The 14,250-nt window shown below is 50.9% G+C and overlaps 4 protein-coding genes across 4 annotated transcripts; 1 reads left to right on the forward strand and 3 right to left on the reverse strand.

The window, feature by feature from the left end:
- Window positions 1–987: 987 nt before the first annotated feature.
- INS49_009090 (uncharacterized protein) lies at window positions 988–1,976 on the reverse strand (the record flags this gene model as incomplete). The annotated part of the gene is made up of 7 exons (XM_043169827.1): window positions 988–1,045; window positions 1,116–1,232; window positions 1,305–1,421; window positions 1,492–1,610; window positions 1,676–1,693; window positions 1,752–1,814; window positions 1,869–1,976. The coding sequence occupies 7 exons, from the start codon at window positions 1,974–1,976 to the stop codon at window positions 988–990; spliced, it is 600 nt and encodes a 199-aa protein (XP_043027507.1).
- Window positions 1,977–3,840: 1,864 nt separating this feature from the next.
- On the reverse strand, window positions 3,841–4,803 carry INS49_009091 (uncharacterized protein; the record flags this gene model as incomplete). Its single annotated transcript, XM_043169828.1, has 1 exon — window positions 3,841–4,803. The coding sequence occupies one exon, from the start codon at window positions 4,801–4,803 to the stop codon at window positions 3,841–3,843; it is 963 nt and encodes a 320-aa protein (XP_043027508.1).
- Window positions 4,804–6,158: 1,355 nt separating this feature from the next.
- On the forward strand, window positions 6,159–7,196 carry INS49_009092 (uncharacterized protein; the record flags this gene model as incomplete). Its single annotated transcript, XM_043169829.1, has 2 exons — window positions 6,159–6,752; window positions 6,816–7,196. 2 exons carry the CDS (start codon window positions 6,159–6,161, stop codon window positions 7,194–7,196), a joined length of 975 nt encoding a protein of 324 aa, XP_043027509.1.
- Window positions 7,197–7,862: 666 nt separating this feature from the next.
- On the reverse strand, window positions 7,863–9,421 carry INS49_009093 (uncharacterized protein; the record flags this gene model as incomplete). Its single annotated transcript, XM_043169830.1, has 6 exons — window positions 7,863–7,930; window positions 8,011–8,151; window positions 8,217–8,522; window positions 8,582–8,705; window positions 8,799–8,923; window positions 9,013–9,421. 6 exons carry the CDS (start codon window positions 9,419–9,421, stop codon window positions 7,863–7,865), a joined length of 1,173 nt encoding a protein of 390 aa, XP_043027510.1.
- Window positions 9,422–14,250: the final 4,829 nt, after the last annotated feature.

A 14,250-nucleotide genomic window follows, 5' to 3' on the forward strand; every position in this document is an offset into this window, starting at 1 on the left:
GGCTGTTGGGAGTGGCAGTGAAGGATCTCAAGGTCAACTTCCAATCTGGTCTGGATTTCATGGCTGCATAGACGACGGACTTTAAACTAGCTCAACAATAGACCGTGCAGCTGGTTTCAATAATTGTTAAAGTTGGTGCGTAGAAGCCTCATTTAGAGGTTGTCACTTTTGAACTCGTAGTGCGTCAGCTTTCCGCCGTCTGTGGCACATAACACTTACACCCTATTGTAGTAGAGGCTTCTACAGTCGGTCCCGTTCACCTAGTCAGAAATGTGGTAGACCAGTGGTCTGGAATTTTTAGGCCCAGATCACGGATTCTAAAACGCCGTAGTGTTTTAAAGCACACCGCGGCGCTATACTTAATCTAGAATTCAATTTTAACCACGGGGTGCATTTGGTCTTTAAATGCGGCTTGGGAAATACCTTAAGACCTACCATAATCTTTATTTACGCCATAACTTTTTTTGGTAATAATTTATATTATTCTTCTCTTTTAAAATATTAAAATTTTATAAAAACATTATTTTTAAAAATGCTTATTTAGCAGCGTTTTATATAATACTGGCTAGTGTTTTAACTTTTTAAGGCTTTAAAGTGGGTCCTTCCCCATAAGTGACTCTCGATAAGCTTCGGTAGCGCCTTAGCATGGAAGTTACTTTGCAGGGGTGCTTCACAACACTGGCTCAAAACCGTGATCTGGCCCTTACAAATCAGATGCCCACTTGTGATGGCTTAAGCAGATCTGCATTGAGGAATTCCCAGAGTTCCCTAGTACCGCGAATCTTAAGTTTAAGTTTCTACTTGCTCGTCCTTATCAACAGACAAAGATTATGGCATACCAGTCGCACAGACGAATCATCCAAGTAAATGTCGATCCATAGTTGAAACAAGACTTATTAAGTTCTCAGCAAGCAAAGCCTTTACATTCCAGTTCATCAGTCAGTCAATCAATCAGTCAGCAGTTCCCTCTTCTTCCGTCCCTGGGCCTCAGTTAGCAGCAGCAGCCTTTGCCTTCTTGCCCTTCTTGCCCTTCTTCTTGGCGGGCCTTGATGAACGTTGGGTCAGTTTCTAGGCAGCGATAGGTTTGTCTCACGGAACTTGCGGTACAAACTCACGTGCGTTTCTCGAGATCGTCAGCATCCTCGTCGTCCTCTACGTCCACGTCACGGGCAGCAGTGGCAGCAGTAGCAGCCTTAGCTTTCTTGCCCTTCTTTCCCTTCTTCTTGGCGGGTCTTGTGTGAAGAGAGGGTCAGCCACGGGATCGAGAACAGATCCCCTCATCATGGCGCGGTAATCGGACTCACGTGCGCTTCTCGAGGTCAGCATCCTCATTATCCTCATCTTCATCGTCGGCGACGTCACGAGCAGCGGCGGTGGCGGCGGCGGCCTTGCCTTTCTTGCCCTTCTTCTTCTTGGCGGGCCTTGTGAATAGTGTCAGTTGATAATGCTGCGAGGTCGCCCGTTATTTTAAGGTAATTTTTTTATGCTTACTCGCGGGTTTCGAGGTCGGCCACATCCTCATCATCCCCTTCCTCATCTACAGCACGGGCGGCGGCGGCGGCGCCTTTGGCCTTCTTTCCCTTCTTGCCTTTCTTGCCCTTGGCCGGGTTCTGTTGCCAGTGGTTAGTCGTCTTCAAGTCCGTGTCTCAAAGGTACGAGGCTGGATTTAACTAACGCGTGCCGTGATTTCGACCTGTGGAGATAAAAGGTTAGTGTAAGACGTAGCCGCTGTTGGTGAAGCAAGGACTTACGATCTTTGCTTCCTCTTCAAGAGGGGCCGCCAGGGCAGGAACAGCAAGAGCGGCAACCGCAGCCTGAAGTTTAGAAAATCAGTACTGGACCATGAAGAAGAGTCGGACGGCTCTCACCACAGCCCGTCGAGACACCGTGTTGGTGCCGGGGGCCTGGAAGCCCGAGACAGCCGTCGAGGCTGCCAAAGCGGCGGCAATGACCTGAACGAGGGACGGGGTCTGCATTTTGTTGATGTACGTTGGCCCACCAGGGGTTTGAATCTGTCAAAAATACAAAAGTTGTCGGGCTTAGATAAGTGAAAGACGAGTTGAATCAATCACGAAAATGGAGCACAATGAGAAATGCCAAGACTGATGCCAAGACATCCGAACTGGGACGACTTTATACGCAGGTGTTGGCAAGGACCAGGAAGCCCGGAAAGCAGGTTCGTTGTGACCAGTTCTGCACGAGTGAGACATCGGCAAAGCTCACCATCAGGAGAGAGCCGCCTCTGGATGAAACCATCCCGACCAAAATTGCTCATCGTGGCAGACAGCATTCTCCTGAGTGGGCGACGCGCACCCGCATGCACACACACCCCTCGACCCCAACTCGAGGCCCTTGGGCCGAAGTCCAGCCCGTGCGGCAGTGGTGTCTGGCCAGGCAGTTCAGGTTCCTCTCGCGCCAGCCTGTGCGTCATGCCGTCATGCCGTCTTGCCGTCGCCGAGCCTCGCGAGCGGTTTCATGTCTTGGCATTCCGCATCGATGGTTGTTTGAAAGCTTGGCATGATTGTTTGAGGCTTGGCGTTTCATTCATCTGATGGTATTTTGGGACGAAAATAAGTCTATTCGGCGGTCGTAAGGCACCAGGTTTCATCGACGTCGGGGTTGGCAGGGAGGGTCGCAGTCCGGGCCAGGGGTATACTTAATGCGCTGTGTGTGGAAAACGAAACTATCCCTCCCCCTGTCTTTTTGACTCGCGCTCCCCCCTCCGCCCCCAAAATCCCAATTTTTAAATTTAACTATAATTCATCATAACTTTATAACGAAATTAAATATCTTAATGTAATATATATATTTATAATCTTTATTCTTTATATTATATTATAAAATTTTAAATATTATTAATATATTATATTATTAATATAATATATTAATAATATAAATAAATATTTAAAATAGCATATTTTTTTTTAATTTTTGTTGTTCTGCAGCAGAGGGGGAGCGCGAGTCAAAAAGACAGGGGGGGGATAGTTTCGTTTTCCACACACAGCGGCTCTTAATCTTAGCGCATCGCGTGAAAGTTAGTTAATTGCCTTGACGGTGCGGAGGGGTGCTGACAGCTCGGCGCCGAAGGATTGACATTTTTGAATATCTTGGACTCAGGAGGGCGATCAACATCCAGGACAGCAACCTGAAACGGTGCCGTGTGGCGGAGCGCCAACTACGCTTGAGCCGGCACTCTGATGGTGCTATGTTTTGACACGGAGAAGAACATCAACTATGGCAACGTACATGTGTTGACATGTACCTGTGTTGACGTGTACCTGTGTTGACGTGTACCTGTGTTGACGTGTACGATACGAGAAGTTATTCATGGACGTTCTCTCACATGTGAGAATGACGTTAGTGCGCTTGAATGGAAACTATGGATGCATTCGTAAGATTGTATGGCCGACTGAGGACTCAGACGGTCATCGTGGGCGATGAGTCGTGGATACAATCTCTCCTAGGTCTTAACTTCATGACTGATGGTTACTCAGCGCGACCATTGTCACGTATTGCGAAGCATGGCGAACCTGTTCTGTCGTGTGATTTGCCCTACATGCTCGTGATGTGTCCAAGACGGCGGGTTGGGCATGGAGGGGTGACAAATTCCCCATTGCCGGGTGAGCTTATGTGTTCAGGCATTTGCATGTGTGTTTGGCTTGCTCAACATATCTTGAATGATCACAATCTCCATTCTCGTGAACGGGCGACAGGTACTCCGGCCTGGTCGTCTTGTAATAAAGTTTGCATCGTAATTACAATACCATCTTCCACCTACCTCCAACACGATTGCACTGCTTCTCCTCCGGCAAGACCTAGTGCCTGAGCTTTCGAACGCCTTCACCCCTTCGACCCGCCCCAGTTGATCTGCCCGCTCTGGTCGGTGCCAGGCATGCCTCCTGGATAAAGGCCATTAGATGGACCCTTCACTCCATATCCGATCCCCAAGGCTTCCTTCATGTCATGGACCGGCCCATGCGGCCTGCCTTCCTCTTTGTCAAGCTGTTTCTGCTCGGCCTTGCGCCGCTTGGCGTCTTGTTTGTCCTCTTTCTGCCCCTCGGCCTGGGTGTCGTGCCATATCCGAGCCACCCACAGAGCCACGATGAAATCCAGGTTCCTCTTGTCCAGGGAGACAAGGATGTCGAGGCTCTCCGCCTGGGATCTCCGGGGAATTGCCAGGTTGTCAACAGCAACAAGCCTATCTGTGCCATCTCGCCAGTCAAGAACCCCCTTCTTCTGCCGCGCTTGGTATACGGTTTTCCTGTTGAGATCATCACCCCAGGTTGCCTCGAAGAATTCCTTCACGCCAGTCAGGCCAACGGAGCTTCCCTTCTTCAGACGGACGCCGTGGAACTGTCTCGCTTTCTGCGCACTGACTTCTGCTACTTGTGCATTCATGTTGGCCAGGTCGCGATGCGCGTAGATCCGGTAGAGATTGTCTTGTTCCACTGTCGTCCGCATGGTGTCATCATCATTCATAGCCCGATACTGGTCTACATGCATCAGGGTGACCGACATGGCGTGGCCGTTGAGCGGCCTCGACAGCTGGTAAAGCGGCCTGCCTCCCGCGACGGCGCCTCGTATGACCACGGCGTCGGGATCCAGGATGAGCGTGCCGGGAGTGACCGTGAACGGCGGGGGAGGCACTGAACCGAGCGCTGAGTCAGCTTCATCCTTGACGTCGTCTGGCAGTGGTGCCTTTTCTGGTGGCAGGTCTGCCGGCGCTCCCGGGCTGGACACGGCATCGTAAGGGGGAGGCGCGTCCTGCGCGTCGATCCCAGAGTCAGGGAGTGGGGCTGACATTATTGGACGGCTGCTATTGAGACCACAAAGAACGGGAGCTAAAGCAACCAAGACAGGCTGGGGTACAGCATCTAATGGCGCCAGGAACTAGAGAATCTAGCCTTCGCGCTGTGATAAATACTCTAATCGCAGAGGTGGCGGTTTGCAGCGAGGAGGCGATGCTACTGCGGATGGGCAAGAGGTGTAAGCACTAAAGCGCCTCGGACACAGGGCCGAGGTCACCTGTGTGACCGCACTGTGGTTGACAAGCTACACTGCCCGGGTGTCGGCGAATCGGGCCTAGGTCTCTGTAGGATTTGACTTGGCCTTGTGGCGCTGTTCTTGCGTGACTAACAACCGTTGAAAGTATTGACTGAGAGGTCTGCCTTTCCAAGCTTGCATCTTGGTAATAAGCAGGCCAAAAGGTCAGCAGATTGGTCTCGAAATGTTTCTGGTTTAGCGAACCGATGTCGTCGGGCGCACCGCTGAATGTGTGCCGTCTTGAGTACCGTTGATCATCTCATGATTTGTTAGCTGCCAGGCTGCAAGTTGTGAGGTGTGTCTTGAGTTTGCAGACTCGAGTTAGCAGGGGCGGAAATGCAAGTAGCACGCGAGTTACAATGCACGCGATGGACTTTGCCAGGCCGGAAATCATCACATTGACCGAGAGGAATAGTCGTTTGCCATCGTGCCCTTTGGACTCTTTTCAGAGTACTAATGGTCAGGAGTCGGTGAGCTAGTCACAAGTCGAGTATTCAACTTGTTGTCGAGGTAAGGTCACGTTATCGAGAGTGGAATGGCGCCAGTGCAGAGCAATGTGAATGGTTGACAGCCATCAAAGCCTCTTCGCTTCAAGCAATTTCAACGAGAAGAGTCACGCAATTCGGGACGCTTGATTTCAAATGCACGTGAGGTCCGATGTGCCCAAGGGAATGAATACAATTGCCCAGGTGTCTGCTTTACGTGCTTGCAGGAATGAGCCAAGACTCATGAACTCTATTATGAATGCACGTTGATTCGCTGTTTCAAGTTTACAAAAGTTTCGCTAAATAGAAACTGAGTCGACCGAAAAGGGCTGTTGCCGGGCTTTGCCTCGATTCAAGGTTTACTCTGGGCGCTTGGCGTTCATCTCGCCCTCTAGGATCGCCGCTCAGGGGCCGGCAATCTCGGTGGTCTCGAATCATGCGCCGTCGATACCGACTACTCGGGTTGGGAAAAGTATGCGGCAAGAGGGTCGTGGACTGCTAGTATATGAAGCGACACACCTCAGGTAATTAGTGCTTTACTAGTTCTTCTACCTGCCAACTTCTCTCTGCTCAGTCACTCTTTTTGACCGATAGTCTCTCATTCAAGACAACATTCTTTTTTCAAACAACATGATGCTGCCTTCACTCCTACCGCTTGGCACTGCTTGCCTTTTCCTGGCCCAAGCCCAGGCTGGACCCCTTTCTCATCGCGCATCTCCGCCGTCCGACACTGTGATCCAAGGCGAAGGCACCGTCGAGGCCACGCTGCACAGCGGGGACTCCGTCACCGTCTACCTCCACGGAGCCACAGTGACATCGTGGAAGTCCAGCGACGGCGACGAGAAGATCTTCCTGTCGACCGCCTCAGCCCTCGACGGCAGCGCTGCCATCCGCGGCGGCATCCCTGTCGTCTTCCCTAACTTTGGGTCTCCACCAGACGAGGGCCAGACATCTGAGCTGCCTTCCCACGGCTTTGCCCGCAACAGCACCTGGACCTTTGACGCGGCCACACCCAATGAGGATGGTTCCGGCGTGTCGCTGAAATTCCTCCTCGACTCGGCTTCCTTGAGCGCGGATTACCAGGCGAAGTGGCCATACTCTGCCAAGCTGGCGTACACTGTCAACCTCACACAGGACAACCTGAACGTCCACTTCAGCCTCGAGAACACCGACACCCAGGCCATCGACTTCCAGTTCCTCCTCCACACCTACCTGACCGTCCCTGTAAGTCACACACAATGCACACACTCAGACCACATAGACCAGAACACTGACAGCCACACGCAGAACATCAACACAACAACCGTCTCCGGCCTGCAGGGCTCCACCTACCAGGACAAGACGCAGAACTACACCGTCGTCACCGAGACCTCGGACGCGCTGCGCATCACGGGCGAGACGGACCGCATCTACAGCCCGGCCGAGGTGTCCCCCATCGTGCTCAACGACAACGGCAGGGCCCGCGTCACCGTCGACAGGAGCGAGGCCCTCCCCGACACCACCGTCTGGAACACGTGGGCCACCAAGATCCTCAGCTCCAAGGACTTCGCGCCCAAGGACGCCTGGCAGCACTACCTCGCCATCGAGCCGGGCTACGTCGCCAAGTTCAACAGCCTCGAGCCCGGGAGCACCTGGGAGGCTGGTGTCAACTATGTTGCTCACGTCTAGGGGGCGGTTTGTCCCTGGGGCTGTGGACGTGGAAACGTATGAGTGAACTGCGCAAGCATTGGCCGAGCTCTTGAGACCGTTCGTGCCTGGGCGCGTGGAACACCAGGGACGTTTTCTAGTATATATATTTTAGCAGTTGAACATATTTGGACTGTCCACTCGTACCCAAGAACCTTCGAAGACCCCCTGCCAGCTGTGAAGTAGAGTCAAGCGTTTTGGAAGCTGTGGCATGCTATTGTCATAACCGAGCATATTGAGCGATGTTAATGCTACACTCGCGCTACGAAAGAATTGTGCCCTCGCAACAGCTGCAGGCTGATGTTTTCTCGTTCTCGGTGTGAACTTTCAAGCTGCCGGCTTCCGCAGGAACGATGTGACAACAAATGGGACTTGAGATGAACTGGGACTAATGTGCACAATGACTGGGACGAGAGATCTTTTAGTTGGAACAGGGACGAGTGAATTGGGAACAGGGTTTTATTCCCTAGTCCAGTTGAATTCAAGAGGCATGCTCGCGTTACTGAGACGCTGCATGATCCTCTCCTCAATTCTCTCTTTCACTTCGGCCATCTCATCACGTACGTGATCGTCTAGGTCTTGCCTGGCCGCGTACACGTCATCCTCTACCCGTACGGTGATGACATCTTCCGTCTCTTTCCTAACGTCCTAAAGGCCCTTTTCGAGCTCGTCACGGAGCTCATCAGCTTGCTCACTTGAGTGCTGTTGAGAGTTGACTGTGGACTGTTCAAGTTTCTCTGCCCGAGAATGCACACTTGAGCACATCTCTCTAGATCAGTCAGGCGCGCTTCCATACGATCCATGCGCGAATGTAGCTGGCCGAAACCTTGGTCTATGCGTTCGATCATCTTGCTGCAGATAGTCTGCACATCCAAGCTCACACACTTGTGTGAGGCAGGGGCGCCGGAACTCGCCCGTCGGCGTTTCGTCCCAGACTCTGCAGGCCTGGTTATCAATGAGCCCAAGTACGACAAGGCCTTCTGTTCCAGGCACAGCAGTCACGGATGCAGTCTGACTGGGAACGGCTGCCTGGGGACGGCTGGGGCTCGGGCTGAATAATTCTACCGCCTCTGCCTCCATAAGGACTGGCCACGTCCTTGAGTTTTTCCATAGATGGCAAGGCGCCAGAGGACGCTGCCTTACAAAGAGACTCGAGCTGGGCCTTGGACAGGGCTGTAGTCGGCAGATGAAGTCGGAAAGATGTCTGCTCGGCCAGGCCCCGCAACGAGTCGAGTAAGAGGCCTGAGGACCTCTGCTTGGGCTTCAAATCGCCCTTTGGGACAACCACGGAGGCATGCTCGGCGTGAACTGCAAAGAGTATGTACTGACGCTAAGCTGCGCCGACGCTGCGCAGTCGGCTCCATCACTGGCAATGACCGCGACGGATTGTATGCGCTCGGGGTATATGGAGAGGAAGACGTTGGTCTTGTCTTTTCGAGCTTTCAGGGCTATGTTCGTTCGGACTCGAAAGAAGGCAGTGTCGGAGGACGTCTCGTGTTGAGCGTGGTAGAGCAAGTGGTCATGGGCGAAGTGGCAAATGGGACGCGCCGGTCGGCTGTCGCCATCATTTCACGTCACACATACCGGCACAGCGTTGATTTGGACATCGTTCTTGGGATATTCGGCGTAGTTCTCTGGGTCAGTCACTTCGCCATAGTCGGTCGAGACGTCAGCCTGTGACGGGATGCCAATCAAGGCTGTCGTGGGAGCTGGAGACGGGTCAACTTGCGCGTTGCACCGCGCACATTAACAAAGGAGGGCATTGTCAAAATCTGACCGCATCATGGCTCGAGCTTACGAGGCCACAACAGGATCCCGCCCGCCCAGGCTTTGAGTTCTGGTGACAGAGCAGCCTTGACTCTGGTGCGAGAATCGGCCAAGTGGACAGCAAAGAGACGAGGGAAGCAATCGAGTTCCACGGCGGCCCAAGCACCAGTCTCCGCTGGCAGGCGACATCTTCCACAGGCAAGACGTCCCTTACCAAGGCCCCAGTTCTTCCACGGAGCGTACTCAGTGGGTAGAAGCCGGAATTTCCAGGCCCTGGCCGCGAAGAACCCGATGCAACAGGAGTCCTGGCCCAGTCGGCGGCGCGGAAGTCCACATCCTGTACGAGAGACGTGGACGCCTTTGAACTGACCAGTTGTTGATGTATCGAGAGGTGCGACGTCGCTTTCGATGGGTGGTGACGCAGTGGTGTGGAGCGCCATGGGTAGGTGGACCGTTTTGCTTGAAGGGCGCAAAGATGTAGGTGTACCATGGACGCGATGTCGAAATGGCGATTCACAAAAGCGGTAGGACAGAGAGGGTTAGGGTATTGATGGTGGACAAATCGGGGACCCCCCCCCCCCAAGGTTGTGTAGCAGGGTCAAACCTTCTCAGAATCAGGACGACACCCTTTGACTGGAAATCCCGGAGTACTAGGAAATTTATTCCTAGCGTCAACCCCACCTCCTGTCGTCTGATATAGTTACCTCGTACTCACTCAATGGAAAAGATCAAGACTGGAACTACCTACCAGGGGGAGGGTTTTTTCTTATCAATACCGCGTTAGTATATTAACGGAATAATAATATAATAGTGACATTTAATTAAGGTTTTAATATGCTTTTACTATATATATCTTGCGTACTTTATATATTATTAACATATAATTATTTTTAATATTTTATAATATAATGTTAACCTTTATTATAAGGCATAAAAAGCTTTTTTTTTTAACTTAATTACTTATTTACTTTTTATTAGCATAATTATTTATTATAAAAAAATTAATAAAATTAAAAAAATAATAAAAAATAAAATTAAGTTTAAAGTTAATAAAGTTTAAATTAAAATCTTTTATATTAATTAATATAAGGTTAACATTAATATTAAATTAATAATAATTTAATTTTGTTATGCGCTGGCCCCTATTAAGGCTGCAGGTTGGCTAGCGCCTTCTTTCATAAGCTGCAAAGCAGCAACCATTTAAGCTAAAAGGTACGTAATAATCCAAGCTCCCTTGGACTATCTAGCCACACTATATAAGGCTTGGGCTTTTAGCCCAAGCTCATTACAAATTTTAAGCTTTAGTAAATTTTATTTTTAATAATATTTTAACAGCCTTTTGTTAATATTTTATTATAATTTCTAAATTCTGATTTAATATTAAGTTGTGATGGTATTGCGTGATCCAGTTAAAAACCCCCCTCCCCCGTGGTAGGTAGGATTACGATATCAATGTGGCACGCAGGTACTCAACACGTTTATTAGAAGCTCTGCGTTTGCTGCGCCAAGAGTGCGCGGGCTGAGCTTCCTGTGCAGTTTCGCTCATGCACGCTACATTTACACATCTACCAAGACATCAATTCCGGAGGGGCTGCTGAAACAAGGCTTGCTCCGTGCTCATGAGCTTTTAGAACAGGCTCATCCCATGCAAAACAATGAAGGTCTGTGACCAGCCCAAAGAGTTTATCTAGAAATCCAAAACTACCGCGTGAGGAACGGATTCAACAAACACGACGGGCTTCAGACCATACCAAGGCTGCCGCAGTTGCCGAAGTAGGCTTCACCACATGCTGGCCCACATGCGAAGCGTTCATGTCAGTTTCGCTTAAAGGTACGAGATGTTCGTTTGTAAATTATTCTGACGTGCCAGGGATCTTTGATCGTCATCAGAGAGACCAATAACAAGAAAAGCATGTCCCATGTATACCTGATTGCTGCAGTTATTCGGTACACATGCAGATCAATTCTGGCTGAATGGTTCTCGTCACCATGGGATCAGCGAACGCCCCAGATGCGATCGACGGAGAGCTGTTTCTGCACGTCACCCAAGGACGAGGACCTGATCTGCTTCAACAATATCCACCCAGACAAGGAAAGTTCTTCCATAAGTCTAGGTCTTTCACGCTGTGATCTGAGCTACGGCTGGTACTATCACCTTTGTCTTCAATTAACGCAATTCGTAACTTTCTAGACACAGCGTTGCCGTCAGCCTTTTATCGGACTCATGTTCAAGGGGGCCGGCTGTTACGGCGCTTCAATCCACGAATTGGACGTTCTTCGGCGGACCTTGATGGCTGTTCTCCCCGCTCTCGCCAATTGAACAGTCCTTTTCAGCAAGGTGGAGCAGACTGCTCTGCCAGTGGTATCGATGTGTCTGTGAAGAAGTGCATATCAATCTTTTCCGGTTCCAGACCCACAGAAAGTACATGATGCCTAATGCGGTTCCCTGCCATATGTCGTCTCTAAGGACCCATCGTATTTTCTTAACTGATCCGAAGCAAGCCGTGGGTACCTGACTCGAAATAAGAGGGCACTGTCACTCCGTCCATACTGTGAACCGCTTGAAAATCAGAAGCCGAGGTTGCATCTCACGCTCATATGCCAAAAAGCAAGATTATCCGAGTGACACGCATGTTCCAGCAATTCAAGTGCTCCACACCGTTGTAAGACATACTCTAGATTTATAAGCCTACCAATGAGCAATTGAATAGGGTTACACGCTGATCATCCAACTTTTTCCTCTCAAGGTCAGGAATGAGAGAATTCACAGGCCTAAAGTTGGAAGGTGACAAATGAAATCCCCGCCTATCGATTTAAAGGAACATCGACGTCTCATGACGATTACTCGTGTAGTGCTCCGCTATGTTGTGGGCTGTATGAAAATGGTACCCCAATATTTATGAGCGTAGCATGAGCGGCTCCAGCCATCTTGGCGATGCACGAGAGAGGCGGGACCGGCCTTAGGGGAGCTCGGGTTCTATCTTGGCATATTGCCGAGTTTGAGATTCATCGTGACCTCCACTCTCTAGGAGTGTCGGAGGAAGGAATCAGACCGAAGACTGGTTCTCGAGATTCACGTGTACCTGAATACACAACTGTGCCGATCCCCAAAATGCATTACTTAGTTAGGTGAGCAGGCGTACTGTATACTGGGAGGTTATAAAGCCATATGGCCGGTTTATTCTACCACGGTGATCGCAGTCACAACTTCTCCAAGCGCGAAGTCATCACCATCAGTATGGTGGATGTATCTTCACCCTTGCTACCGGAACATCTCTGCAGTGCGATGCCGCCTCATCAACGGGGATCTGGTCCTCGGCCCCTGTTCCGGACGCCGCTTACCAATGGCGGCCTGGATCGAGAAAGCGTGGGGGCTCAGATGGGGGCAAAGGCTTATTAGTCTGGCCAAGTCCCGGTAGCTCCCGTGCTGGATACGCATCGTCCCTGTAATCGTCAATTTGCCAAGCACATGCCAAGCTTCCGACCCGACTCGACCGAAACCAATCATCGACTAGGCTGCATCCACAACCGGACTTCCTTTATCTTCTGCTGGACGACGGACCACAACCGCCTCTGCATCACGAACCAGATCGCTCCTTTCCACTAATGACTCGAGCTGGTCTTGTCTCTGCCCGAGCGAGTTCAGCGCGATTCCAACACTCCGGACTCTTTTAGGCAAAATGCGGCCTGAAGTACGAGCAGAAACTGACTCAACAGAAGCCGAACTCGTTTCTTCGCGTGGGTCTCGACATTGCGGAATCTGAGAGACAGCGCATAACTACCGCCCCGAGATGGGACGAACTTGACCGAAGTCAGCGCCAAGATGAACGCCTGCAGACCTGACTGCATCAATCCAACCCTCGATGAGGTCAGGGGCTCCGCCTGCCCAAATCTTCGCTTTTTCTTGTGCGGCAGAGACGGCCTCTAGTCGGTCCTTCCCTTGAAGACGGGACGGATCGCCATCCGCGGCTTTTTATGATATTGTTAAATACGGCCTCTTGGCAAAAATGAACGATGACACCCAGCCTTGCCGTGGGTATGGACATTTCCTCGGCGGACGTAATGCACCGCCACTGTCTGTCCGCCATGTCCGCAATGGCGAATCGGAAGCATAATGGCGGCTTGAAACACAGCCTGCACCGGGTTCCAGAACCTCGCCCGCGCCTTGCAAATATTCGATAGTATTCTGCCTGGAACGACATCTGATAATCTGTTCATGCACAACTTTTGAACACCGAACGCAAAATAAGGATCTGTACGTGAGACGTCGCCACGGAGGTTTGCCTCAAGTGGAGCCAAACGAAACAGGTTGCGCATTTGAAAGGGGCGAAGCGCCTCGAGGTTGCACACAGAAGTTACGTTCGAATCCACACAAGTTGCACCCACAAGTTGCACCGCAATCCACAGTCAGTGCACCCATGATACAGGAATCCGGTCTCGCAGAGCCAAGAGATAGCCTTCCATCCGCGAGGTTATCTGGAAGTCTATCCGGTGGTACCTTGACTATGGAGAGCCTCCTGGGTCTTGGCGAGGTTGATTTCAGAGGCCGCGGAATTGCCATGGAAGAGTATATAAGTTGTCAAGTAGCTGCCTTCATGATGCTGAATGAGAAATCCTCAGTAATGCGATCGTCTGTGCCCATTTTCGAATAAAGTTTGATAAATGTACGTGCGCAATGAGCTCTTCAACACCTTTCCAGACCGCGGCTACGCCATCCGCCCCCACAATACCACAAATTGCTGCCCAAGCCTCTTCAGAACCAAGTACTCGCCCATTTTCCCCAACCGAGAATCACAATGTGGCCCCCCGGAGGTTACCACAAGCTGATCGCGGGAACACCTTCTGGGCAGATCCGTTGTACATTGAATACTCTCCAAGTGTCACTCCCTATACTTCTCCTCCTTACACACGCCAGGGATCGGTAGTTGATCTGGAGGCTCTCAAGAAAGAGCCATACATTACTGTCAATCCCAGACCAAGCCACGGCCCCAAAGAACCATACCATGTCTTCTCACACGGCAAGAAATGGTCCGTCGTTATCCTCATCGGCGTTGCTGGGCTCTTCTCTGGCCTCTCTTCCAACATCTATTTCCCTGCCTTGGATGCCATAGCTAAGGTGAGTCTTGCTAATTCGAGAACCAACTATATCAGAGCTGATTTCGTTTTACTGACACTCTTCAAAGGATTTTCACGTTAGCTTGCAGGCAGTGTCTCTGACCATCACGTCGTATCTCGTCTGCCAAGCCATATCTCCCATGATATGGGGCTC

The sequence above is a fragment of the Diaporthe citri genome, assembly GCF_014595645.1.
Source record: "Diaporthe citri strain NFHF-8-4 chromosome Unknown scaffold_3, whole genome shotgun sequence".
NCBI classification, from domain to species: Eukaryota; Fungi; Ascomycota; class Sordariomycetes; order Diaporthales; family Diaporthaceae; genus Diaporthe; species Diaporthe citri.